At 43.0% G+C, this 27,801-nt stretch overlaps 5 protein-coding genes across 13 annotated transcripts; 3 read left to right on the plus strand and 2 right to left on the minus strand.

Annotated features, from left to right (window-relative positions):
• Positions 1 to 3,904: 3,904 nt before the first annotated feature.
• On the minus strand, positions 3,905 to 16,692 carry Rip11 (Rab11 interacting protein). Of its 6 annotated transcripts, none has more exons than XR_005990828.2 (7): positions 16,396 to 16,692; positions 7,792 to 7,936; positions 5,780 to 7,731; positions 5,231 to 5,382; positions 5,007 to 5,167; positions 4,260 to 4,494; positions 3,905 to 3,998 (listed from the first exon to the last, which is right to left on the minus strand). XR_005990828.2 is itself a non-coding variant. In XM_017175325.3 (6 exons), exons 1-6 carry the CDS (start codon positions 16,424 to 16,426, stop codon positions 3,992 to 3,994), a joined length of 2,448 nt encoding a protein of 815 aa, XP_017030814.1. In that variant the 5' UTR covers positions 16,427 to 16,692; the 3' UTR covers positions 3,905 to 3,991. The 6 variants fall into 6 exon arrangements, 2 of the variants coding, with proteins under 2 accessions (XP_017030814.1, XP_070144512.1); XR_011445618.1 differs by having other exon boundaries at positions 4,909 to 5,167; XR_005990829.2 differs by having other exon boundaries at positions 6,983 to 7,731; positions 16,396 to 16,680.
• A 48-nt stretch (positions 16,693 to 16,740) lies between these two features.
• Positions 16,741 to 18,230, plus strand: LOC108080527 (abscission/NoCut checkpoint regulator). The gene is made up of 4 exons (XM_017175327.3): positions 16,741 to 16,944; positions 17,000 to 17,265; positions 17,325 to 17,820; positions 17,887 to 18,230. Exons 1-4 carry the CDS (start codon positions 16,897 to 16,899, stop codon positions 18,142 to 18,144), a joined length of 1,068 nt encoding a protein of 355 aa, XP_017030816.2. The 5' UTR covers positions 16,741 to 16,896; the 3' UTR covers positions 18,145 to 18,230.
• A 37-nt stretch (positions 18,231 to 18,267) lies between these two features.
• LOC108080528 (tRNA-queuosine alpha-mannosyltransferase) lies at positions 18,268 to 19,714 on the minus strand. The gene is made up of 3 exons (XM_017175328.3): positions 19,560 to 19,714; positions 19,208 to 19,490; positions 18,268 to 19,151 (listed from the first exon to the last, which is right to left on the minus strand). The coding sequence occupies exons 1-3, from the start codon at positions 19,639 to 19,641 to the stop codon at positions 18,416 to 18,418; spliced, it is 1,101 nt and encodes a 366-aa protein (XP_017030817.1). The 5' UTR covers positions 19,642 to 19,714; the 3' UTR covers positions 18,268 to 18,415.
• Positions 19,715 to 19,739: 25 nt separating this feature from the next.
• On the plus strand, positions 19,740 to 21,203 carry mRpL3 (mitochondrial ribosomal protein L3). Its single transcript, XM_017175329.3, has 4 exons — positions 19,740 to 19,857; positions 19,924 to 20,020; positions 20,091 to 20,641; positions 20,711 to 21,203. Exons 1-4 carry the CDS (start codon positions 19,820 to 19,822, stop codon positions 21,120 to 21,122), a joined length of 1,098 nt encoding a protein of 365 aa, XP_017030818.1. The 5' UTR covers positions 19,740 to 19,819; the 3' UTR covers positions 21,123 to 21,203.
• A 333-nt stretch (positions 21,204 to 21,536) lies between these two features.
• On the plus strand, positions 21,537 to 27,299 carry vap (RAS p21 protein activator vap). 4 transcript variants are annotated; one of them, XM_070288410.1, is made up of 9 exons: positions 21,537 to 21,572; positions 23,429 to 23,779; positions 23,840 to 23,953; positions 24,015 to 24,087; positions 24,138 to 24,547; positions 24,678 to 25,527; positions 25,595 to 26,501; positions 26,566 to 26,716; positions 26,782 to 27,299. In XM_070288410.1, exons 2-9 carry the CDS (start codon positions 23,581 to 23,583, stop codon positions 26,928 to 26,930), a joined length of 2,853 nt encoding a protein of 950 aa, XP_070144511.1. In that variant the 5' UTR covers positions 21,537 to 21,572; positions 23,429 to 23,580; the 3' UTR covers positions 26,931 to 27,299. The 4 variants fall into 4 exon arrangements, with proteins under 4 accessions (XP_070144511.1, XP_017030810.1, XP_017030809.1 ...); XM_017175321.3 differs by lacking the exon at positions 21,537 to 21,572 and adding an exon at positions 22,019 to 22,111; XM_017175320.3 differs by lacking the exon at positions 21,537 to 21,572 and adding an exon at positions 22,097 to 22,204.
• Positions 27,300 to 27,801: the final 502 nt, after the last annotated feature.

Consider the following 27,801-nt stretch of genomic DNA (forward strand, 5'->3'; position numbering starts at 1 on the left):
ATTTATAATATAATTTTAATTAAAAATAATTTGAAATCTAATGCTTTTATTTTTCTACTTAAGGATTTGTTTAAGAATTTAATTTATATTTATTTAATTAGTGGTTTAGCACACAAGGGTTAAAGGTTATATTAAAAAAATATTTTTTATATACAATTTTTTATATTTATTTAAAAAATATTGTACGAAACCCTAAAATCCCAAACACATTGTAAGAATTAATTAACACACTCCATTTTCGTTTCATTTACTTTTCTACCTTTAACCCTTTTGCTTACACTAATTATTTATTATTTTCAAGGGAAGAGACCACCTTAAACTTATTTTACCATGGCCACTGTGGTCCAGAAAACCATTTTTATTGATTAAAATAAATAACTTGCTCAATTTATGAGATATCAACTTAAATCTTTACCAATTTGGATTTTGTAGTCAAAGAAAGATTCTGAAAAACACCAATAAACATATAAATAATTCTTATAAATTATTATTTTTTGTTTTTTTTTCAATGAATGCTTTTCAATAAAATCTCTGTTAAAGTAAAATTATCCTTTAAAGTACACCAATAAAAGTATCCCCACAAATAGTCCCTTCAACTTTCACCAATCAATGAATATTAATAATATTTTGTATCAAGGAGATTCCTAAACTTACCCATTACTTTTAAATAAGATTTACAATTTTATTACTGTTTTATTTCAAGGACTACTGTACCACAACACACCAACAAGGCGGACTATTGTTTACTGCACAGTTGTTTCTTGTGCTTGTGCTTCTGCTCCTGCCTCCTCGGCCTGTAGCTCCACCTCCTTCACTTCCGGTAGAAACAGAAGTCCAAAGACTGAGGGCAAAAGGGAGAGACAAGGACTAAGGCGAAGCAAAAGAAGAAAGAGCAACGAAAACAGCAGAGAAATGCTAAGGAAATCCTTGGCCGAAGTGCATCGTAAGCTTTTTGGGGCTTGGGCATGTTAATGGGGTCACCACCACCACCACCACCACGCCCCCTTGCCTGGCTGCGATTGTTGTGCTAGAATGCAAAATTGATCAATTTGGACGTCAACGTCTGGCAGGACCCTCCTTTGCCCGCTGATGCTCCACCTTTTTTGAGACCACATCAGGCGCAAATATATATAATTTATGCCCACAACAATGGACATAAAAGGACATGCTAAAACACAGGCGACCGAGCAGAACCAAGGACCAGGACGAAAACCGGGATGAGGTTTCGGCCATCGGTTCTTCTCGAACGCCCTAATTGTGTTGGCAGTCATAATGCAATTCCAGGATTGACTGCTGGACATTGGAGCTACATTGACAGTGAGTGCTGCAGGTTGTTCTCAATATCTAAAGGATTCCCTAGGAATGTCAATAGCACGGCAACAGGTATGTACGATAAATATTCTTTATTGCGGGTAAAACCTAACTATAAGTTTTGGGGAACGATTGAAAATTTAGTTCTCTGAATTTTACATAAATTTTCTATAAAAAACGATTCAAATAATGAAATATTTCTGGTGTTCTTAGTCTTAGGAGCGATTGGAATATGAATAGAACTAAATTTTAACTGTAGAAAATATAAAAAAAAAAACGATTTAAAGATTATTTCATTTATATGATTTTATTTATATGATTTTCAAAAATTGTCCGGTGTTTTTTGGAACACTCGTGAAATGAAAATATCTGAACAGTTGGAAACTTGATTGCACATACTGCATACTCCCACTCACACACCCGAAAAAGGAGGGGCTACACCCCACGACCCCGTTTCCACTGTGGCCGTGCATGTTGTGTGCCCCCATCCTTGTCCCCATGACCATCGTCCCAGCACTGGCTTTCTCTTTAAAATAGCAAAGTGCCACATAATTCGATTACCATGCATGCAATCGCATGCAGCGCACTTGGGGCTTGGGTTTGGGGTTTAAAGTGTGGTGTCCTGGTCCCTCAGCACCCAGACGGGCCACTCCCACGTCCAGTGGGTGTCACCAGTGGCTGGCTGTGGGGAGTGGCACACGCACCACGCCTGATGGATGAGTCGCAGCGTTAAGTGGCGTTAAATCAGGCGGATATGAAGGGTGTTTGTGGGTGTCGTAAGACTGGCAGAAAAAAAAATGTTAAAGAGATTTATTTTTACATATTTGAAACGGAATTTTTAAATGGTTTTAGTTATTAATTTTTTTATTTATATTTTTCAATATTTATAAGGGATACACCTAGCATATCATTCACTTTTAGGATAATTATTATCCCTAAGACCTAAAAAAACGATATATTCTAAGGACTGCTTTTGAATATATTTTTTATATTATAAATTTTTAAATAATGAATGTATAAAAAATGCATAACTTGACATATAAATTAATTAATTTTATTAATAATTTTTGGCCATTAAAATCTCCAAAAGAAGAGAATTTCTTATATTATATATCTATAAAATTTTTGTGGGAAAATCAAAGTTTCAAAAATATCATAACTTTGCCAAAACAGCATCAATTTCAAATCGGAAAGCTGTTCTGTGTTAGTTTTTATGAGGTTAACAAATTTGCATACTTAGTTGGAAAAAAAAATTTAGGTCAAAAATTGAGAATTTTAATGATGTAACCCCTTATCACATTTCGCAAAAATTGCTCAACATTTGATTTCCTCCAAACATGGCTTAAACGATTCGAATTTTAATGCTGATCAAGAATATATATGGTTTATGGGGTCGGAAATGACTCCTTCACTTAAAAAAATATTATTTTGTATTATAAAATCTGATTTTTTATATTAAAAAATATCATAACTCGGCCAAAAATGCATTAATTTTAAATCGGAAAACTGTTCTGTGTTAGTTTTTATGAGGTTAACAAATCTGCATACTTAGTTGGAAAAATAAATTTTGGTCAATTTTTGCGAATTTTTAGCATGTAAAATATCCCTTAAAAGCTGTAGCAACCATTTCAAGTTGTAAAAACAGAGTAAAATGAAGTGAATTCCACAGTTCTACACGTTGAAATGGTGTAAAATCCTGTAGAGCTAGTGTAAGGTAAAACAATCAATTTTTCTACATGAATTAACCAGCTAAAAATAATAAATAATAATATTTAAATGAATATTCTTAATCTGAATAGGCTGCCAGATTCAAATTAAAAAAAATAATAATAATAATAAGAAAAGTAAACACTAGAACATTTGGATAAGGAGACGCCTAAAACAGAGATCTTATTTAAGATTAAGAAAATTGAAATATAAACCGTAATATTTACAATTTATAATTAATTAAGCCCGATCCGCAATTGAAAACTCACTGCCACTGTTTTATTAATGTTAAAAATGTTTTTTTATTCTGGTTTTGGGTTTTGGGTGTGTATATCAATAAGTAAAATCATTGTAGTATATCAACATATTGTGTGTCCCCCTGTTTGCTTAACAGCTAAAACATAAATAATTTAAAACTTAATTAACTAAGGCCAGTCTGGCGATTTACAAAAAACATCTTCTCATCAAACATCTTCTCTTATTCTTTTTGCACAACAAATATTACACAAAAAAAAGGGACATTTTGAATTTAAAAAAAAAAAAACAAACAAAATACTTTTGGATAATTTCAATCAATCGATAAAAAGGACTCGAGAACCAATCGATAATGCAACGATACACATTGCATTTATATTAATATATATATATATAGTATAATTAATGTAGTTCAGTTTAGTAAGGGGAATAATCGGGGAGGGGGGAGGGGGAGTTCGATGAACATACCATTAAATTTTTGCACCCCTTAAGTGTACGATTTTGGAGTGGTTTCAACCCACCTCCCCACTCTTCTTAGTTATTACGATTTAGAAAGCACTTGAATTTCGCTGTTCACGACAAAGGCAACATGGTGTTTGATCTCCTCCAGCAGCGTCTTTAGCTCCTCCTCCTCCTCCTCTGGCGAGAGGCTGTGTGTGTGACAAGTTGTATATCAAGTTGGTGACGCTGACAAGTTTGGCTGTTTTTTTTTTGTTTTTTAACCGCTGAAATATACAAAATGGAATGGTTTGTTGATGAGTTTGAGACTGAGAGTATGGTTTAGGCTTTAGGCGAACTACTTAGGGGGATGCTCAAGCATTTAGGGCGGGGGAGAGAGAGGGGAAACCATGGACCCACTTATCAAAAGAATCACAACAGTCAGGCGAAAGGGAAAGAGACAGAGAGAGAGAGAGAGCTAGCTAGCTAAGCGAGCGAGACAACAGAGAAATGGAATGAATAGTTGCTAGGTCATCGGTTCATCTTACTTCGTAGCAGCTTCTTTTAGTAGTTTCTTCCTTCTTTTATTTCTGCTTGTCTTCACATTAGCTTTACTTGTTGTTGTGTTGTTGTTGGTGATGTCGTAGTTGTTGTTGTTGTTGTTGGTGAATTGTTGAATTAAGTGTTTTCTTTTTATAAACATTTTCTACTTAAATGCAAATTGCAGCAGCCATGCACAGCACTTACTTTAGAAAGTCATTCATATTGATGTAATTTTTATAACTAAATAAAGAGAAATCACAAAAATTCATTCGGTTAAAAAAAACAGAGGAAAACGAAAATAACAACAAGACACGAAAAAACGAGCAGAAAAAGGCCAAACAAGTATTTATGTTAAGAAAAAAGACACACAAATGATGAGGTTTGAAGGCGAATATTTTATATTAACAAGAAGGAAACGTTTTAATAAGCATTCAAAACATAAATTTCAAGGCTTAAACTCGTTACTCATCTTGTTAATTATAAAATCTTTCGCTTGGGAGTTGTGTTTGACAGACACTGAAATTGTAGCCGGGATTGTTGGTTCCTTATTTAAAGCAGATATATATTATAGGATAATAATAATTTTGATTGAATCGACAGAATTTTGATGGATAAGGTTAATCATTTTTGGCTAACGGCTTTCAACAATCCTACCGGCGGTCAGGGTCTTGCATGCAGTTGGTTTCTTTTTGCTTTGTGGTTAGTGGGTGAGCGTGGCCCTTGGTAGCGACCAAAACGATTTGGGGCCGTACCTCTTGGCGGATGTGGTGCGCGAGTAGGGATTCTGTAGAATCTTTGGATGCGTTTCCATAACGCGCAGCAGCAAATTGTCCAGATAATCCTCCAGTTCCTTGACACGCTGCCGCTGCAGCAAAGCCTCATTCTCCATGCCATTGGCTATAAGCATTAGTTCCTGTGAAAACAACGAGGAGATTATAAATCATTGAAGAATATTATAAATGTTATGTAAACCCACCTCCCGGGACTTGCCCTCGTATTTCTTGGCCAGCTGGGCGGATATCTCCGAGCGTCGCTCGGCATGCGATCCAGACTTTTCGTGGCCAATAATAATCCGCTCCGTGGACTTGGGACTGGGCGAGTTGCTCTCGTTGTCATTGTTGTATTTATCTGAAAATTGAAACAAAATATATAGCTAATCATTATTTAAGGTCCCTGGAAAAAAAGGCTTTTGCGGATGAGTAAGGAATGCTTATACACTGGCGGATGCAAAAAACACAATGGAAACATTAGAAACAAAATCTGTTTAGGAAAAAGGAAAGCAGACGGAGACGAAGAGGAAATTTTAGGTAGATGTCTGGGCAGGTTTAATATGAGACGCAACAGATGATGGACAGCATTGATTGGAAGTTAGCTTGGTTCGGTTTCTTGTGTGCGCTTCGCGATCCGCCAGCCAGCACTCCCTGCCCGCCGCCAGGATCAGGATTATCAGTAATTTAATTTTTTTGATAGAGGTTCAAGTGGTGCCTGGAGTTGGATCGGTTTTGGATCGGGTTCATCAGCTCACCTCGCTTGTTGCCGTATTTGAACTTGCCCAGCCGCTTCTCCCCGCCGTTGCCATTCGTCTGGAACTCCTTGGGCGACTGCTCGGGCGTAAGGAAGTTGTGCTCTGGCTCAGCCAGTTCAACCTCCTCCGGCTCCTCTACCATTTCCCGTTGAGTGGCCGCCGGCGCAGCTACTGCTGCTGGTGGCTCCTCGAGGGATGCGGAGCGCGTGGCAAAGCTTAGCAGACGCTGGTCCTCCTCCCATCGCTTGGTCTCACGCCGCCGCTGCTCCTCCAGTTGTTGCCGCTCTTTGGCCTCCTCCTCTAGCTCTCGCTGCAGGGCAGCCTCCTCCTCATGCAGTCGCTGCTCATTTAGACGCAGTTCCTCCTCCAGGCGAGCATCTTCCTCGGCCCGCTGCTGCCGGGCAGCCTCTTCTCTGGCCTTCTCCTCCTCAGCCCTCAGATCGGGCATTACCCTGGGCTGGGGCTTGGGACGTGCTGTGGGTGTAGGCAACGCCATCGGTTTCTCCGGCTCAAGATCCAGCTCCTCCAGCACAGGCTCATCTGCAAAGATGGCAGTGCTGTTGCGTTGCTCGTACTTGGCGAAGCTGGCATTGAAGGTATCGAAATTGCGATGCTCCACGTCGGGTGAGAAGAGTGACGAGGAGGTTACAGCAGTTGGAGCAGGAACAGGAGCAGCAGCCGGAGCTGCAGCGGGAGTAGAAGCTTTAACAGTAGCAATAATGGAAGCTGCTACGGGTACTGGTGGAGGAGCTGCCCGCGGTGGCTGCTCCAAGTCCTCATCCTCCTCATCACTGTCCGAGCTGGAACTGGACGAAGAGCTGGAGGTGGGTGGCACTGGTGGCGGCTCTTCCACACTGGCGGGCAATGGCACTCTGGCCTCCCAGCTGCGACGTTTCAGGGAATCACTGCTACCAATTTCCAGATACTTGCCGCCGCCATACAATTTCGATGCCCACTCATCCTTGCTGCTATCCGGCTCTACTGGCGGCTTCTCCTTTGGCTTTTCTCGCTCCGCCTCCTGCTGCTCCACCTGCGACGACAAAGACGACGGCGAGGAGGGAATGCGTGGCGGCTTCGAGGGAGGCGGCAGGGTGCTGCTGCTGCTGGCGCGGGCACGTACACTGAAATCGATCTCAAGCTGTTCCATCTCTGCATCGATGGGCGCATCCTCATCGAGGGTTGCTGGTAAAACCGTTGGCTTACCTTTCCCGCTGCCGCCGCCACCGATGACCACGCCGTTGCCGTTGCTCAGCAAGGGCGATGGATGGCGCGGCGCAAAATTTGGCGTCCCGGCTACTGTTGCTGGCGGTGGCTGAAGACCAGATCGTTGGATGTTTAGCGAACTGCCGGAGCTCTTGTGCGATAGATTATCAAAGACAAACTCATCCTCGTCCTCGCTAATCACACCGGGATCGGCCTCGCCTGCCCGCTGGCCACCTCGTCGCCGGCCACTGCCTCCGCCGTTTTGGCCCCTGCCCGCTGAGCTATTGGGTGTCCCGAGGCTGGCAAAAGAGCCGCCAAAGGAGCTGCTATCATCGCCGCCAGCCTCCTGTTTCTTCTTGCTGCGAATGTGCAATTTGGAGCTGAGCGAACCGGCCAGCTTCTTGATGCTGCGTCGCTTCTCGCCATTGCCAATGGACAGGAGGCTGCCGCCCACAGAGCTGGCCAGCTGGCCAATGGAAGACTTGTGCTTGTCCTTCTTACTGAGGTCGGTCAGTGAGCCGGATTTGACCACAAAGGCAATGCGGACCTCCAGTTCACCGCGCTCCTTGTTCTTCTTCTCCTTGCCGGGCTTGCTCTCCAGCTTGAACCACTTGGCGCGCGGCCTGTCATACACGTCCATCTCGTTGAGGGGCAGCGTGGCCTGGCCAAGGAACTCATCGATGCCCAGGTTGTTTCTGTGCAGGCAGGTGAGCGTTAGCTCAGCCCTATTGCCCTGATCGGGAATTTTGCTATAAAATTTAAATAATTTTAATAGTGGCATTGGAAAATGTCTGAAATGTCCAGCTTACAGCTCACACTCCTCGTTCCAGTTGACATTGGTCTCGGCCTTGTCCTTGACGGATGTCTGATACTTCTCCTTGCCCAAAGCAATGGTGACGAAGCAGTTGTTGGTGCCATTCTTGCCCTTGGTCAGCAGACCACGCGCCCGTTGCACTGTAAAGGGAGAAGATAGGGTTTAAAAATAGCAGTTACTATCAACATAAAGTTGTGTGGAAGCAGAAATAATTTCAGAAGAGCTTAGTAATGCGTCTGGAGAGGAAAAAGTGCTCTTCATCGTGTTAAAAATATCTTCAACTTGATAAATCAATATTTATATGGGAAAATATTAAGTTTAACGTTAATTTTAAACTTTGATACATTAATATTTTTATGGGAAAATATTTAATTTGACATTAAACAAGCAAGGAAGATAACTTTGGGTTGTATATCCTTAAAAGGCCGAGTTTATGATCAATCATGAATATAAAATATTTAATAATTAATTTTAAATATTTATTTAATATTTTTTTATTTTAAATATTTTATAATTAATAAAAAAATATTAAATAAATATTTAATAATTAATTAAAAATATTTAATAATATTAAAATAAAAAAATATTTAATAAATATTTAATAATTAACTTAAAATATTTATAAAATAGTTTAAATTAATTATTAAATATTTGTTAAATATTTACAATAAATTATTAAATATTTTTAATAAATTGTAAATATTTTTATATGATAATTTTTTTGATAAAACAAAGTTTAAAAATTCCATAACTAAGTCAAAAAAGCTTTAATTTTAAATTGGAAAACAGTTTTGTGTTAGTTTTTATAAGGTTAATAAATCTGCATAATGAATTTTACATTTAAAAAAATTACATTTTTTTTCGATTTTTGAGAATTTTGACGATGTAACCCCTTATCATATTTTCAAAAAAAAAAAAAAAAAAATTCAAAATTTTATTTTCTTTCCAACATGGCTAGAAAGACTCGCCTGTTGATGCTGATCAAGAATATATATGACTTATGGGGTCGGAAATGGCTCCTTCATTGATTTATAAGCTTTTGACTAAAATTATAATACCCTGTATTAAATATGTTTTGGGAGATATATTCATAAATATTATTAAAAAATAACCAAAAATTAAATGTTATTGATCGATTTATTGCTCATTTTTACATCACAACATTATATTATCGATTTATATACCGATTGTCATGACAAATTTGTGTAAAAGTATCGATCTATCCATATTTTCTGCTATACCTAGTACTAAGATTTTAAGATAATGAGTTCATTTTATCAAAGACATAGAGACATCAAAGATATATACGAGTAGTACACATGCATAAATGTATCTGGAGGAGTCGGCCGGCTGGAAACAATGCTGGGACTGGCTTTGGAAATGGGATTTATGCTAAAGTTTGGGTTTAAACTTGACTCTTGGGAGAGAGAGAGAGCCCGGCCCGAATTGCGGCTTGTGTGTGCGGTTGCGTGGTGGCAGTTGGCGTGGCGGCTTTCATATCTGCGCCGGATGCTTTTGTCGGGCTCGAGGTCACGAGGCGCTCGAGTGAAACTACTCGAAATTTGCTTTTGGGTCCCCGCGAATTTGGCAAGTGATTCACTCGACCGAGTGGCGACAATCGCTGGCTTAGATTTGTGCTTTTTTTTCTGTGCTGCTTTTCGTTTTCTGTTTTCGGTTATTTATTTTTATTTATATTTTTTTTAGATTTAATTTTCGCAGCGACCTCGGTGCCGGGCTCTGATTCCAGCACAGCTGCCGGAAATGGATATGGAAATGGGAATGGAAGTGACACCCGAAGACGGGGCACAGAAATTAAGTCATTGCAAACGAAAACGATCTATTTTTGGGCTCACTCCCGGGGCCGGTCTCGGTCTCATTCCCTGGGCATGGAGGTAGGAGTTCATTCCACCCACCCACCACCAGATGCGGGAAAGAAGGCTTCCCTTCCCGGTTCGATTTGATTATTCAAGTGTGAGATGGTGCATGCCAGGCAGCACTTGCTCAATCCGGGGTTTCGTAATGCCAAAAAAAAAAATAAAGTGAAAAAAGCTGGCAAGGCAGAAGCAATTACCGGGCATAAACAATACCGGGCACAAAAAGTGAAAAGCGGTGTCAACGAAAGGCGGTGAAAATCGACCAAGGGGAAGGGGAGATAAGAGAAAGAAAAGCGGGAAAACACACACAGAGGCAGCTAGCTGCAGATTTCTGCATATTTTTCGGTCTCAGTTTCATTTTCCTTTGGTTTTCCTCGCGCGGGGTGGGCGTCTCATAATTATTATCGCATTAACAGTTTTTTTTTTTCGTTTTTTTTTGTATTTTTCCCGCCTGCCTTTAAGCCAATTTGGGAAGTTTGCTGCCGCTTTTTTCCCGCTGCTGCTTCTCCACGTTTCTTTCCCGTTTTTCTACCATTTTACTGTCCCCATAATTGAGGCTAAAGACGGGTTTAAAGCCCAAAGCTAATATCGATGATCCAGCTCTAGCCTGACCTCTTCCACCTGCTCATCCCAACCCATCCCCCTCCCATCTCATCTCCACTCGTCGCTTTGCCTGGGCTTTTCTTTGGCTAATGAATGCGATCGATGGGAAGATGGATGGCTCCAAGTGCCTGGCTGTCAATGACCCGCCCGGCAATTTCGTGCAGCGGTTCAGCGGACGACGACGAGAGACATGCAGATCGATGGATGGATGGACTCCTCCGTATGCCCTGCAAATTCCCTTACCTTTCCAAAAAAAAATATATATATCTATATTTGTGTGTGTGTGTGTCTGTGCCTGCATGGAGGGGCGCCCCAAAAATAGAAATGCCAAATGCTAAATGGCAAAAGGCAAGAAGAAACATGGCAAGCAGCGCCAAAAACATAACCAAAAAACTACAAAAAAATAAAAAACTAAACAATACTGGCCAAAAAGAGAGGCATACGGGAGAGGGGTGGTTGTAAAGGTAGAGGGGGCGGTGATCCACCAACGGCGAAACCGTTAAGTTGGTCCGCTTTTATGGCCGCCTCTCAAAACTAATGGCACGCACAGTGGAGCAAAATCCTGTACTCACTGAAAACTTATTGCCAAGTCTGCAGTTAAACTTAACAGGCACTTTAGCTGACTGTTAAGTTTAATTTAATTAAGTGTTTGAATGTTCAAAAGAGATTATAAAGCTCAAATCAAAATCTTGTGCCTGATAGAATTTGCGTTAAACTTAACCACCGGTTAGCAGGTACCTATAAATCCAAGGTAAAATGATAAATGAACTCTGAATAACTCGGACAAATATTTGTTTTAATCTACATAAGCTTTTCTTTCCAATTAAATTATAGTTAAGTTCCTCACGTTAAAAGTTTATCTATCCAAAATCTCTTAACTGAAGTAATTTTTCTCAAAATTGTATGTCAGATCCCACTGTACTGAATAGTTGCGCATTCGTCATTTCGTTTTTTTGGGGTAAAAGGGAAGCGATCTGAGCAGAGAGAGGCGATAAAATCACTGCCAAAACAGAAGCCCAACACACTCTCAAACACTTTTTGCACTTTTCCCATTTCAATTTCGATTCAATCACGTGCTGAATGGCCCAGGGGAGGTGGGGGATCTAATTGAGGGTTTGTCGAGAGCAAACAGAAGCTGTCAGGAGGGCGTCGCACAGACAAGGTGATTCAATGGCATAAAGGCCCTACCTACCATACCATAACAAACTTGAGCAATTATCTATAACAACATTTAGCGACGACAGTAAAAAGCCCATCCATATCTTGGGCCAGTTAAGGATCGGCGGGATTGATTACTCAGCAATGTTTTGAGCTCCAGAGCCGCCAGGTGAGTCACCTGTTATAAACGACAAGCTCTCGTGGCCCAAATAAGAAGCCGAAAATAACGGTTATTGTTTGCGATACCCAAAAAGAGAAATTTCTTTGTTAGTAGTGAGCGTACACATTCAGTGGCAATCGAACTGTTTATTGAGGCTGATCAGATTCTAAAGGGACTTGTATTATTATTTTAAGCAATTAATAGTTCTCTAAAAGCTACAAGAGACTTGCTTTAACTTTCTAGATTCACTTTTTTGACCCTTTATGCAGGTTAAGTTTAGAACCAAGACAACTCTTCTTTAGTCTTAGCCTTTTACCAGAGTTGTGTGTCATGTAGGCAGTACTTGGACGTTGAATGATTCAATCTCCACCCAGTTAACACTGCTAGTTTACTGTCAATTATAGCTAAAAGCTTCCACAAATAATAGAGAAAACGAGTGGAGACAAACGACCGGCTGACTGCACCTTTATTTTCCGTTTTATGTGACCCCAGACGGTAACAATAGAATGAGCAGCAAGCAGCAGCAGCAGCAACAACAGCCACATCAATCGACGACTGTTGTCGCATTTTGTTGACCTTTTTGGCTTGTGTGTGTGTTTTTAATATAAACTATAGCTGTGTGTGAGGTCAACTCTGGGGTTAATTAATTTCAATGAAATCATTTCCCAGTTGCCTGCCTGCCTGCCTTTCCGGCGATGCAACGCATCAAATTCAACCGCAGGTGAACCACAAAAAATCCTCATTTTCCAGGGAGTAAAAGAAGATCACCAGTCACGGGGGAAAGAGGTAAGAGCTAGGAGATATTCGTAACCCTTAACAAAAGACCCCATTGCAGCAGTATCATAAAAGAGCTAGCTAGCTTCTTATAATGCCAGAGTGGAATTCCCAGCACGCACTTTTCGAGACTCGATTTCTTCGTGTTCCACTTTTTGTTCTGCTTTTCGGGGGCGTGGCAGAGAGTGCGCCCCGAGGCCATTGCTCCTTGGGGCATCCAACCACGCATGCTAATGAGCCACTTGCTGCCCCATTTTCGACTCATTTCCCAATGGATACAAACGAGAAACTGAAGCTACTAAGAGATGTCTTAATCGAGAGAGTAAATGCTTCAAGGGGGGGGCCAGGGATCAGAGATCAGAAATCACAAATCAAAGATCAGAGTTCATAGATCAGCTATCAAAGGCAGACACAGCACGTGCTTTAAAGAGAGTTCAAACTGGGCCAGCTTTATAGCCGCAAATCCCGTTTGATGAAAAGCATTAGCCACAATTAAAGCGGCAACTGCAACATCTAGCCATGTTATGTGCGCAGAGATCGTGCGAAAATGCAATATATATATGTACGTATATAGTAAACGGTCTATCAATGCATCCCCAACAGCCACAATCCACCACCACCAACTATCCCACAGCGGATCATTTTATTGTTATGCATAAACAATTTCTTTCTTGCGCTCATTGAACCCACAACGAAGCCGTGCGATTTTGAAATGGAAAACAGCAGAAGAAGCAGCCAAAGCAGAGTTTTTCCCAAATGAAAGGCAATTAGCATTGGGAGGGGAAGGGGAAGGGTAAGGCCTTCCCTGCTGCTGCTACTGCTTCTTCTGTATATCAAGGCATGTTTTGAATATAAATGCCAAAAAGAATCCCAGGCCTCCACACACCATGAATATTCAGCAGGGTTGGCCAGTTGGAGGAGGAACACAGGCAGCACCAGCATGTGGCAAGAATGTGGCCAGCGCACAACTGGAACTGGAAAATAATCAATTGCAGAGGGGATAGAGAGAAAGAGCCACAATCCGAGTTCCAGACGAAAGATCAAATCCAATGCCAGACCTGTTTTCTCCGTTTCGTTTCGGTTCGCTTCTATTCCATTCTGATGCCCAGCTGCTTCTCTCTCGTCTCCCCATCACCCAAGTCCCAAGTCCGCACTCATCGGCTAAATGGGTCGGGCAATGGAACGTAACTGTTTCGCATAAGTGCATCGACAGCGCCGCATTAAAACGGTCCCAAACAGTCGGACGCAGCAGCGAGTTGTTGTTGGTGCTAGTAGCTGGTAGTTGGAGCAAGAGACACCTGCCTGGTAATCTCAAGACACATGACCAAAGTGCATACGGTTTTAAGGTCTTATCGCACTGATTTCCCTAGTTTTTGATACTCAAAACAATGTGCAAAATGTAGTAGGTGTACATCTGTTTAGCTTTATTTACTTTCTTTTATTTTCGTTACAAAACTTTCTTAAGAAATAAGTTGTATTAGCTATCCGATTAATGTGAAATTTGTTATATGGTTAGATTTTACATTATCTTTTCATACAATTGAGTAATATAACTCTTTAAATTCCTGCTCTCCCTATTAGTAATACTTCTCCTTTAGTCAATAAGAGTAATACGATCTTGTTATTGCTAAAGAATTCAATGAATCAACCTAGAATTTAGATTGTTTATAAATATTTCCAGGATTTCACATAACTCAAATTTCCTAAGCTTGACTTGAATAGAATATTCTAGGCATGATAGAATTATACAAGGTAGTCCACTCGGCAAAATCATAGTCCCCTGATGTAAGTGCGAGTGAAATAGCATTCAATAGTTAGTGTGAGTGAAATGGCAACATAGTGCTTCGATTAACCCGTACACGGTGCATGGGGCTAAAAGTTTCCTTAGTTATGACAAGAGTTGTATTGTTTATAATTTTATATTTATAAGTTTTGAATTTGACATAATTCTTTGTTTTTGTTGTTTAACAGCCATTCTCTTGTTTAAGCTCTTAATTCCAAAGTATATGCGTATCTTAAAATAAATAATAAATAATAATACATATAATAAAATAATAAATATAAATTCGAGTTGATTTATTTTGTTTTTAAATGTCGATGATGGTTTCATCAGACCTCCATGCGAAACCTCATCTACGTATGTAAATGTAATTTTTTTCTTGGCCACTTAAGGGTTAAAGCTCTGAAAAAAAAAAACCGTCCACACACAACCTTTCAGTTCGACAAGCAGGCCATGCACTGACATTAATGGACCAAAACCCGAACGACTTCGGCAGTCGAGTGGACTACCTTGTATAATTCTATCATGATTCTAGGTATTATATACATTGTTTATAACAATTTCTTGAGCTTCAAATTCTCAAGGAAATTTCATTCAATTACGTACTTACAGGGTGCTTATGTACAGGGTGTTTACAGTATCAATAATTCCTTTTTATGTGTGTGTGTGTGTGTGTGTGTGTGCAATGCAACCGCATTAAAATGTGTTGCAAAACCAAACAAAAACTAAAACCCCAAAGCTAAAAACCAAAAACCAAAACCGAAATGTAAATGAAAAGGAAAATTCATTTGTTTGTTTGTTTGGTTTGCTTGAATGGCCGCATTTGCAGCGCATTTTCATTGCACAATTTCCCGCCGTGGAATTTTCAGGTGTGTCTGCCTGCGTGTGAGTTAGTGAGTGGCCGCCAAGAATTTACGGCTAAAAATAAGGCACGCAATTGGAAAAACTTCGAAGCGTGGTGTTTGTGGTGGGCTGCCTGCGGAAAAGTTTTCCGAACAACAATACAAAAAGAAGGTGAAATCCAGGTGTTGGCCAGGTAGAGGGAAGGATAGGTGGGGGTGGTGGATGTGATGATCTAACTGCTGCCAATTGCGGCGAAAACAGCTGTTTCCGAAGAGCTTGCGTTCATCTCTCATCAAGTGCAAATATTGACAGCGGCGCGTGCATGAGTGTGTGAGTGTGCGTGTGCGTGTGCTGTCAAAAAGGCAAACAAGGCGAGACGAAAACACGGCGAATTTGGGAGAGTGACAGCGATTTATTTGCTCTTCGCCGTGACGTCAGCGGCTGGCTTTTTTAATCGCTGGAATAAAACAATGTTTTTATTCTGTGTGCTGTGCTGTGCAAATATGCAAAATAAAGCAAGAACAGGGCAATAACGAGCTGAGAATAGCCCAGGGGGAGAGGCACGAGCCGATAACCGGGCAAGTTCAAGGTGGAAAGGCAGAATTTAGCCTATCTATCAAGCCCGTGTTTATCTTCTCTTGGCTTATGTATACTTAAGCAACAATTTGTGACTCATTTGCACTAATACACCTAGAAATGTGCACTTGTAGTTAATTGCTCGATATTTGTTTTCATAATTGCCAACTGGGAAAGAGAGGGAGGGAGGGAGAGAGAGCAAGCTAGAATGGGCTCTTTGTGTTTTGTCACGAATTGCGAATTGTGATTTTGTGTTTTGTGTTCTTTTGATTTCTCATTGACATTCCTGAGCACCGGAGAACGACAATGGAAAACGTAGAAACGTAAACAAGAATGCTATGGGCACTTGGTGGACCTTAAATGGATAATGGAACGCATAGCAAACGCAATTTTCTACCGGTGAGTAATAACAGCCAGCAAACCAAGCTGGCTGTGCGCGAAATAATCTTATCAGACGGAGCATACCAGGCTGATAGGAAAGGCGCAATCACGGAGTACAAGTAAAAAAGAGAGACAGGGGATCTGTGATGATTGCGCGGAGGCGGGGGAGAAAGTGAAATTTCAAAAAAGACCCACGAAAACAACAACAATAGGCAGCAACAAAACAAACGACTTAACTGTTGCCTCTGTCATGACAATATTTTAAGCACACACACACACACGGAGCGCAACCTCAAATGCAACACAAACACACACCTCCACACATACGGACACGGAAAACAAGTTTAATTTTTAATGCGATTTATTTGCCATACTAATACCAATGCCCCAGCCGGAGAGGCCGCCACAAAAAGATCTCGCTAACGGGTGTCCCGTGTCGCCCCCACTCACCCGTTACACTGCAGTGCGTTGGACTCCACATGTCACCCTGTATCCCTCGGATCCTCTGTCTTGCTCTCTCGCAGGTCCTCGCTTCCTGGCTTGGCTTTGGCTGTCTCGCACTTTCCCTTTTTGGACGATGATTTTGTTAGAATATCCTCAATTCGGCTGCTGTTCAGTGAGTTTTTTAACGCCGCGCACTCTGTGTATATTCCGTTTAGATCACGCGCGCCGTGTAATGTAGTCGCTCGAAGATTGTATTAAAAAAAAAAAAAGAGAAAGGCGGAGCGACGCGAGCCGTCTTCTTGTGAATATTTCGCCAGAGTGACCGTTTGGCGGAGCTGCAGAATAGTCGACGGAATAAATGGAATCCACACAATCGATGGTGCACAAAACAATCGATGGTATCGATAGTACAATCATCAGTCTTTGTTTACTTTTTTTTAACAAAAAAAAAAAGAGTCATTTCGTGTTTTTGTTTCAAACAAATTGTATGTTTTTGACTTGCCCATCATGAGCTGCTTTGGCTGCAGCCGCAAATATGGCCTATTCTGCAAAGAAGCAAGTATCCCCCGTAGTTATTGAGTTCTTAATTAATCTCAAAACCACCCCGTAGTATGGGTGCCCAAACTGCGGCTACTCCTTCTGCGCCAAGTGCCTGAAGCGACCCATGCCCGTGCCCCGGCACGCCGGCAAGGTCCTCAATGTCTGCCTCATCTGCTACGACAAGTTGTCCAAGCTGCAGGCCAGCGCCGATGCCGAGAAGGTGGTGGACTGCGACGCCCTGCCCGGCGAGTTGGTCACCAAGTTCCATCTAGCCCCGCCGCCCAAGTCCACCTCACCCACAGATGGACTCAATGCGGCGGCCGATGCACTCCTCGAGTAAGTAAAGACCCTTAAGCTCTAGTTCTCCTGGCACTGTAAGTCCAAACTGTGTGCAGCAAGTGTCTACCGGCTGAGGATCTGGCTGAGGTGCTGGTCCCCATGAATGGAGCTAGTCCTTCTACATCCGCAGCGAAAGCCAAGAACCATGAGGAGGACATAGACGAGAATCTGGATAGTGAAATATCCAAGAGGATTCAGAATCTGAAGCGTGTGGATGCCACGGACGATGAGATACGCGCTCGCCTGGCCAATCTGAGTGGCATGCCCCACCAAAGGCAGTATGACAAGAAGGACCTGCTGCTCTCCACAGACCAAAGAAACGACCAGGAGAAGATCAGGGATCTCCTTGAGCAGTTTATGGGCGAATCGGAGCTGGATCAGCGTGTGGGCGAGCAAAGGGACGAGGCCATTTCGGATATTGAGCGGCGTCTGAGGGCACTTCGCGATGCTCCAATCGATGCTGTGGGAGGGGGCAACACCAACATAAGCACGCCCAGCGACAATGAAGAGGATGAGAACGATGAGACAATTCTGCAAAATACAGTTAAGAAGGTAGAGTTACCTTCTGTATTTATCTTTATAAATTTCTAATTATTTCCTCTTTAAAAAAAAAACCAGTACTTGGAGGAAGCTAAGTTGCCCAGCGTGGCAGAGGCGGAACTCAATAGCCAGCTTCCCAGCAACAGCGAAGGAGGAGAGGAGCTCCCCTGGTGCAATATCTGCAACGAGGATGCCATCTTCCGTTGCCAGGGCTGTGATGGCGAACTGTTTTGCGGTCAATGCTTCAGGGAGTGCCACGACGACGACGAGGAGTATCGTTCGCATGTCAAGGTAAAATACAGTGCCCCGCCCAAGTTCAAGGAGAATCACTTTTAAATTCCGTCTCCGAGCTTTGCTCAGCTTGTTAATGTTTTTATTTAAGGCAATTCTCAAGTAAAAGAAAACCTATTATAAGCCATAAAGGTAGTTGTTTATTTAAACCCAGAACTAAGGGTTGTTTTAGGCTAAAAGTTCTTGTAGAACTTGTGCCTTCTCTGTTGTATTTGTGCAGTGAGCATACAGCCTTCTCTTTTTACAACTTTTGCTTAAGGAAATGTGGGTTTATATCACCTTTTATATATCTAAAATAAGGAGAATACATCTGCCTTTACTCTCTGCACTCTCCCTTTATTTTATCCACATAAATGGGTAACAGATGCTCCGCCGAGTATGGTGCAAAGGAGAACATCTCAAAAAACTTATCACGACGCTTGCAAAATACACTTGGATTTCGGCACAAGTTGGCCAGCATTTTGATCAGGGATTTGCCTGTGTTGTATAGGTTTTCTTTGGGATAGATCTCCGGGTAAACCAGCTTGTTTGGGGCAATGGGATAGCAGCCACAGTAGGTGGCCTCCAGCATGGCCACGCCAAAGAACTCATGGTCAGCGGTAGAGATGACAATGTCGCCGGTGAGCATAGTCTTTACATAATCCTCGCGGGACAAAGCCCCAAAGCTGATGAGCTTGGCGCCCAGCTTTTCCTTGAGATGCTCAAAGGCCTGGGGTACCGTTTGGTAGCTCTCACCGCAAATGGTGACCTTAAAGTCCACTTGGCGATCGTTTAGCTCGTTGAGTACTTGGGCCAGCAGCTCGGGATTCTTGTCGTGCTCCCAGCGATGGGGCCAAACCAGATGCAGGCATTCCGACTGAAGGGGGTTCTCCAGCCTCCTGGGGAAGTCCTTGAACTTGATGGGAAAGTATAGAACCTCGCATTTAGGCTCCACTTTCTCGCGAATATTCTTTATACGAAAATCAGGCTGGATGTTCAGGAAAGTCTGAAGATTGTCCAGGAATGAGGTGCGATTGAAGTGAGAATTGAAGAGCACAGTGTCGGCCACAAGACTGAAAAGGTGAAGGTAAATTTGGGAACTCCATGAAAGCAAAACAGCAGCCCTTACCAGGTGAGTATCTCATTGAGTCCATATTGACAATCCCGGGTCTTCACCTCACGCACGGGATAAATGAGCTGATTCTCGTGAAAGTACACAATCTTCCGGCATTTGCCCAGATCAGGACGCAGGCCAACCAGCTCGGCCAGGCTGAGCACGGAGCTGGTGAAGAGCACCGTGTACTGGTGATCCAAAGGGATCAACTGGGAGAAGTAGAGGGCGGAGGTGCGGGCCCGCCAGTGCCATTTCTTGGCGGGTAGGCTGTAGAAATCATAATGGGCTGGTTGAAGACCTGTAGAGGCGAGGAATTCAAACATTAAGCCGGCTGCCGGGCAGGAGAAACCACATTCAGGCCACTTACAATCGATAATGGCGCTAATCAGCTGCTTGTGGCTGCCGCCGTAGAAAGGCTCAATGACCAGAACATGCGGCTGGGCAGACATATGTCTATAAATCTATAATTTAATTAATTAAATGTAATTTTTAATAATAATTTATCGATAAATCGATAAGAACACTCTGTTTTTAACAGCTGTTCCAGCAGCGTGTTTGGGTATTTTCCGATAAGCAAGCTGGTCACACTAAGCTTTGATTACATTATATAAAATAAGTAGAAATAGCATGATTCGTACTGCTATTTCTCAATTAATGGGCCTCAGGTTAGATTTAATAACACCCGCTTATAGTACACACAAGAATCTACAATAATTTACTATTTGTTACAGGCCCAGCGGTGGCCTGCTCACCCAGGTCCGCGACAAGGGCCACCTGAGCCGGCCCCGGCTTCGGAATCCCCAATGGTTTCTCCGCAAGGAAGTCACCGTAAGTAGCTCCATCGCCAAAAAGGTGACTTAAAATACCCACTAGTTGACATTCCCAACCTTTGCCTCAGAATCGCGGCGACCTGGTCACAGCAGAGAATAAGCATTTCATCAACGATCTGGTCCACGAGGGCTTTGGAGCTCCAGCGCTCATCAAAGGTGTCCAGACATACGAGCAGAACCTGATCAAGACGCGGGATCTGGCGACGCCTCCGCAAACATGGACCCCACAGATCAGGCGCTGCGGCGTGATAGCCCGCAAGATTGGCCAGTATCCGTTGTGGTTGAAGAACGGCGAGCGGATACGGACCACGCTGCTGCAGATTGTGGACAACCATGTGATCAAGTACATACCGCCGGAGGAGTATGTACCCAAACCGTTGCCCGGACAACGAGATTCTGCGGCAAACCACAAGCGTGGCGTCCTTATCGTTGGCTCTGAGAGCACCAATCCCGTGCAGCTGACCAAGGAGTACTCGGGAATCTTTAAGGACTCGGGTGTAGTGCCCAAGAAGAACCTGGCCCGGTTCTTTGTTTCCCCCGAGGCAGCTTTGGTGCCCGGCACGCCCCTCAATGCGAGTCACTTCCGTGTGGGCGACTTTGTGGATGTTCGCGGTAAAACGTGAGTATCGCTGCATAGATTCTATCCCGGATAGATCCTAATCTTGCCTTATTCCATCCCCCCTAAAAGCGTTGACCATGGCTTCCAGGGCGTGGTGAAGCGACACGGCTTCAAGGGCATGCCCGCCTCCCACGGCGTCACCAAGACCCATCGTCGTGCCGGTAATATTGGCGGCGGTGGTGAAAAGGGTCGCGTCTGGCCAGGCACAAAGATGCCGGGACACATGGGCAACCGGTGGCGTGTGATCAGGGGCCTGCGTATCTGGCGCATCAACTCGAAATACAATGTCATGTGGGTGCAGGGCAGCGCAGTGGCCGGTCCCACCAATGGCCTGGTCTACATCTACGACACAATCCTGCCGCTGCGCAAGAACCAGGAGGCGCCGCCCTTTCCCACGTCCTACGAGGACTCCAGCGAGGATGTGTGGTACGAGAAGGTGCACAATTTCAAGGACGAGTCCATAATATATGAAAAGGAGTAGTTGCAACACCTAAAGTATCGCTAAAACGTATGGTTTTTTTTTTTACCGAAACAAATAAATGTGGAAATGTTAATGATGGAACTGAAAATGGTTTTAAAAGTGGCAAAACTAATTAACTAAATTTTTTGAAACCACGCGCCCAGGACTTAACAGTGACGGCGATAACAGTGATATCGAAATGGAGAAATAGGTGAGTATTTATAAAATTAAAGAATAAATGCACTCGAATTTTCTTGTTTATTCCTTTTTTATTAAAGTTATTTTGATTTTTCTTTAAAATTATTAATTTTAGACCTCGTAAAAAGTTTAACAGAAGAGTGTTGTCTAATTGGGCAGTTAACATAGTGTTAACAGCGATATATCGCATATCGATAGTATCTATGAAAATCAATCAGCTTTTGAAAACATCGATAGGCCGATAGTGACGTCTCATCGGGGTTGTGGCTATCGGTAGAGCTGGGAAACTATCGATAGTGACACCATTCGATATTTTCGATGTTTTGAAAACGAAAATTCGATACTATCGATAGTATCGTTTTTTTACGATTCTTTTTGCAAATTAAAGTTATAGCAATTTCAAATAGAATTATAATACTATTCAATATGTTTTGACTAAGTAATTAACATAAATATTCTATCCAAGCAACTTTGCACAAATAAAATTGTATTACCATTGCTAAACATACGCTTAGACTCTGAAGACGTGGCGTAGACGCACCCTTTCTTTTGAGATTCAGTTAATATTTTTCACCACCAACTCCAATTTAAGTTAATTTAGAATACATTTTTATTATAAAAAAAAAAATATATATATACATATATATATATATTTGTTTGCATTTTTCTTACTAAATTTCAGCAACAAAGCAGAGATATAAAAATAGTCCCGTACTATCGATAGTGATAAAAAACTATCGATGGTGGCTCAAAAAAAGGAAAAAGTCGATACCTCGATAGTACCATCGATAGTTTCCCAGCTCTAGCTATCGGTACGGAAGAAAATTGTGTCCTTAAAATTTACAAAATTTGTTATGTTCATGGCTTTTTTGTCTTATTAATGTAAACGTAAACGAAATGTAAAGGTGTGGTTTTTTGTTTGGTGACCTGTGATCTATAGATGCAGTCCAGCATTGCCCAATCCATCATCGTTTGTGGAAAATGTATGATTCAGTTTTTATTTGTTGCCTTCTGCCGACAGAGCAGAGAGTGAGACGAAGAAGGAGACAAAGTCGGTGGGGCTGAAGACGGAGAACGGAGAACGGAGAACCAAGAAGTAGGAGGTGTGCCGTGCCTGCGCTCCAGAGGAATATACATATGTGCGGCTCTGTGTGGGTGATTCATGGCCTAAGCCCACGACGGCGACGAGCAGAGTTTTAATTTTTCGCCTGTTTATCGTATCGTCTATGTGTATGCCTTCGGCTTTGTGTGTCTGTGTGAATAGCCGAAGCGGCCCCCGGTGGCAGAGGGCTGAGAGCTGGGCTCCCAGCATCTTGTGCGTGTGCGTGTGTGACTGTGTGTGAGGGTGTGCGTATGTAACCCCCGTTTTGTGATGTACGACCAGGGTGGGTGGTGGTCTCTTCGTGGTCCGCTTACCGAAACCGGTGCATACCGCAAATAAATATAAACAAATGTTTATCAATTAGCACCCCGGCTCCCTACACGAATCGAAAGGGAGTGACTGCGAAGTGCGCTCTATTAAATTACAAATCCTCCTGCTCTTCCCACTCCCCCCTCTCTCTCTGGTTGGTGCTACTCTTTTGTTATATTTAGCGGTGCCACTTCAGAGCTGTCAACATTCAACCGACACTCCTTCACTTCATGCGGGTCTCTTCTTTGTCTAACCCGTGTGACAGCTGGAGGGGACGGAGTCGGGAGCCAAGAGTCCAGTCCCAAAAATGTTGCATTTGCACTTTTCCTTTAGCCTGAATTTTGAGGTGTGGTCCCGGGGAGATTGTAAGTTGTTCGATTTATAAACAACCTTTGAATTGGAATTAAGAAACATTTGTTTGCTTAAAGTTATAAACTAAAGCTCTAAATGTTTATATTTGTTCTTTGTTTTTCTCTTTCTGCCTTACTGACTCGCTTATCTTGAAAAGACAACAAAGTGGGTTCCCACATCAAGTTTAATGCTCCCTTGAAAGCCCTAAGATTAGGTTTGTCAATAGAATTTACACAAGAAGATATTTATTTACAACTATTAAACAATTTGTACTTTCTTCTTCATCTTAAATGTTTTGTTATTCAAATTCTGTAAACAATATTTATATTAATTTTATTTTTATATATTATTTCTCAACCCAAAACAGTCCTCCTCCGTAACCCCAAATGTAATCAAAAGAGAGCCTGCCATCATTCCCTCAAATAAACGCAAGCCCATCCTTGCTTTAAGCGAAGCTTAGACGATCCAGAGATCCCCTAGGATTCAGCATTTCAGCATTTAGCCGGCGCTTGGGAGCATATGGCGGATCTAATGCATTTGGGCAATGTAGACGTTGTCATTCAGGATCAACCAGGATCGCCAACGGATGATGCTAACCTGGCAGCCTTGGGCGGCATGAGTGGCTTGGGCGTTATGATGGCCGGCGGTGGCATTGATTTGGCTGATTTGGCACAGGAATTGGATCAGGATGAGTTTGATGGACCCCACATGCTGAATGGTAAGCAAGAAGGCTGGCTACTCCTGAGAATCCTTGAGATTATGGGTGAAACTCTTGCAGGGGAACGTCCAGCCATTATTGCGCCGCCGGAGAGCGAGTGGTACCATGGACGACTTGATCGTTACTCTGCTGAATCCCGTCTCCGGGGAAGCAGTAAATTGGGCAGCTATTTGGGTGAGTTATCCTGTTGTTGAATATTATATTTTTTACACCTATACTAAAATGGTGGCCACAGTTAGGGAGAGTGACCGCAAGCCTGGCTCCTATGTCCTAAGCTATTATGGACGCACTGGGATTAATCATTTCCGGTGAGTACTTACTCCTTATTTTATATAAACTATATACTTCTCTTCCTTAGGATCACTGCCGTTTGTGGTGACTTCTATATTGGCGGGCGACAGTTCATCTCGCTGAGCGATCTCGTCGGCTATTATACCTCATGCAGCGATTTGCTGAAGCGCGAACGTCTAGTCATACCCGTTGCACCGCCGGAGCCAGTTAATGACAAGAAGCGTGTGGTTGCCATCCTGCCTTACACCAAAATGCCCGAAACGGATGAGTTGAGCTTCCAGAAGGGCGATATATTCTTTGTGCACAATGACATGGGCGATGGCTGGCTCTGGGTAACAGCCCATCGTACTGGCGAGCAGGGAATGATATTTCGTGAGCTGGTGGATGATCTGGATGTGTCCATCGATCCGAATACCGTGTTTCCCTGGTTTCATCCGAATTGTACAAAGAATGAGGCCGTCGATATGCTGGTTAAAGGTAAGAGAAGTCGTTTTCTTCAATAAGTTTATTTATTTATTAATAATATGCGATAAAACATTTACATTTTTTAGAATCGATCTTTATTTTATACCTATATTTTCTACTTTCTTTTTCCCCCTCCTTGCAGCTGGCCCTGGCAGCTTCCTGGTTCGTCCCAGCGACAACTCACCGGGTGACTACTCGCTCTTCTTCCATATCAACAACCAGATCCAGCGCTTTCGCATCGAGAAGAAGGGCGTTCGGTACTTGATGGGCGGACGCACTTTTGAGTGTCTGGATGCCGTGATAAATCGCTATCGAAAGGAGCAAATCGTAGAGGGACACTCCCTGAATCATCCCGTTGTCAATGGCATCCAGCCGGAGTTCAACCAGCAGTATGTGGTGGAGAAGGCTGCCGAGAAGATCTATGCCACGCTGCGCGAGTGCCGCGATCAGATTGGCCTCAAGAAGATCAAGGGCATCAAGCATCATGGCCATTTGAATAAGAAGTCGGACAAGACGGCCAAGTGGAAGCAATTGTACTTTGCTCTGATCAACGATGGCTCCGAGACGCAGCTCTGCTTCTACGACAATCCCAAGAAGACCAAGCCCAAGGGACTGATTGATCTCTCCTGTGCGTATCTGTATCAGTGCCATGACTCGCTGTGGGAGCGACCCTATTGCTTCCAGATCGTTGAGCGGGCCCTGCCCTGCCTGGCCACGGTCACGTATCTGTGTGCTCCCAGCCAGGAGAGCTATGTGGAGTGGATCAATGCGTTGAAGGCCCAGTGTGACTCGCAGCTGAGCAAGGCCCAGAAGAAGGTATCCCGGCTGAGGGAATTGCGATGCCTGAACCTGCATGTTCTCGAGGCGCATCGCTTGCCATTCAAACTAGTGCCACATCCCTATTGCAGTATTTCGCTCAACCAGGTCAAGGTGGGCAAGACGCGAGTCAAAATTGCCCCAGAGCCGGTTTGGGAGGAGGAGTTTGTGTTGGAGTAAGTACTTGAGGCAATGCCCTCTCTCTCTGTCTCATTATAATCCTTAATTTCTCTCTGCTTGCAGCGACGTTCCTCCAGATGTTGTCTCCCTGACCATCACCCTTATCTCGCGTGGAAAGCGCGGCAAGGACTCGGAGGTGGCCGACTTCTCCATAGACTTAAATACCCTTAAGAATGGCCAGGAGACCGAGGGCTGGTATCAGCTCACCGGTATGACGCCCATGGGCGAGTGGGGCTCGTTGCGGCTGCGGATGCGCTATCTGGACGATCTGATTATGCCCTGCGAGGAGTACAGCCCGCTGCAGCAGCTGCTCCTCGAGTCCGAGCTGTATGCGGTGAAGGCTTTGGCCGAGCTCTGTCACAACGATCGGGTGCCCTTGGCCACGGCTCTGCTGCGTGTGTTCCGGCACGAGAAGCGTGAAACCGAACTGATACGGACACTGTGCCAGGCGGAGGTGATGCGCGAGAATGAGACAACGACGCTCTTTCGCGGCGCCTCGCTGGCGACCACGCTAATGGATTTGTATATGCGCACGGAATGCAATGGCTTCCTGCAGTCGGCTGTCAGCGAGACGGTGCAACGGATACTGGAGAGCAAGCAGTCGGCGGAGCTGAATCCCACGAAAATGGATGTCAACGATGATGCCTGCACAAATGCCGAGTTTCTTTTGCAGATTCTCGATCTGGTCACCCAGTCGATATTCACGTCGCCCGACGCCTGTCCCCGCAATGTGCGGTACATTTGCAACTGCCTGCAGAAGGCGGTGATGGCCAAGTGGCCAACGGAGCGACTGGTGCGCACCCGTGTCGTCTCTGGGTTTATATTTCTGCGTCTGCTGTGCCCGGCACTGCTCAATCCCCGCCAGTTTGGCCTGGTGAGCGAGACGCCACCCATGGCGGCCACGCGTTCCCTGGTCATGGTGGCCAAGTGTCTGCAAAATCTGGCCAATTTGATCGAGTTCGGCGGCAAGGTAGGTTTCGGCTATCAAAAATAATTAATCTATTTTGTTATAAAATATATATTTTCACTTGCAGGAACAATACATGGAGGTTGTGAATCCGTTTATTCTCAAAAACAAGGAACGCATGATTGTCTTTTTGGACCAACTGTCCCTGGTTACTGATCCGAATCCGCCGCTGGGCATGTTTGTCGACCAAAGCATTAATCATAATTCGCAAGATACTGGTAAATATTCACATATATATTTCATTATTTATACATTTATTTAATTTATTTTTTCCAATTTTTAGGACGCGAGCTGGCCACCTTGCATCACATCTGCGTGTCGCATTTACAGGAACTGCACGAACTATCCAACATAATCTCAATTAAGAAGCTCGTCACCGTCACCGACATGCTGACCAAGCACAAGCTCAAGTACCGCGAGATGATCAGCTAAAACTGTCTGCGCCCCGCGAGCCCCTCTTCATACATCTATGGATTTATACATACACATACCTTTTATAACAATATATATATATATATATATGCGACAATATATATATATATATATGTATACTATTAGAGTACATAAAGCGTAAGAGCCAAAACTCATAAACAATTGGTTAAATCGTTTTGGAATAGCGAAAACAAAGTCATTTATATAAAAAAGAACATAATTCATTTCCATCTGTGTGAAATGGAATAATATTTAACTCAGCAGCAGCATCGACATGCTATATTTATTTATTTTTTACTATTATTATTATAAAAGAAAATACAAAAAAAAAAAAAAAACGAGCTGAAGCAAACGGAAGAGAGAGAAAAAGTCAATATGTGTGTGAAGCTACAGAAATAAACTAATGTGAAGATTCTAATCAAAAAATTTCAAAATGTGTTTCATTTAACGGGGGGAAATTAAAAGGGGGTGGAGAGGGGAATAGCTAGATGAGCATCTCTGGCAGTTAGCCCGATGCCATTTTGTCCCAATAATGGAAATAGCTAGATGAGCATCACTGGCAGTTTGTGTAATGCCATTTTCTCCCAATAATGCAAAAATAGCCAGATGAGCATCACTGATGCACATGAGCATCACTGACATTAAACCCAATTTTATTGCCCGCCCAATATTGAAATATAGCCAGATGAGCATCACTGATGCAGATGAGCATCACTTATGCAAGTAAGCAACATTTTTCATTCAATTTGGCCGTTTCCCAAACTGGGGTAACAGGCGAACAGAAACCAGCAGCAAGCAACTGAAAACTGGTATAAACTGTTATAAAAACTTTTGGGCAAAAGTGATAATTGGTATAAACTGTTATATTTGA

Source organism: Drosophila kikkawai, chromosome X (assembly GCF_030179895.1).
Source record: "Drosophila kikkawai strain 14028-0561.14 chromosome X, DkikHiC1v2, whole genome shotgun sequence".
Lineage (NCBI taxonomy): Eukaryota > Metazoa > Arthropoda > Insecta > Diptera > Drosophilidae > Drosophila > Drosophila kikkawai.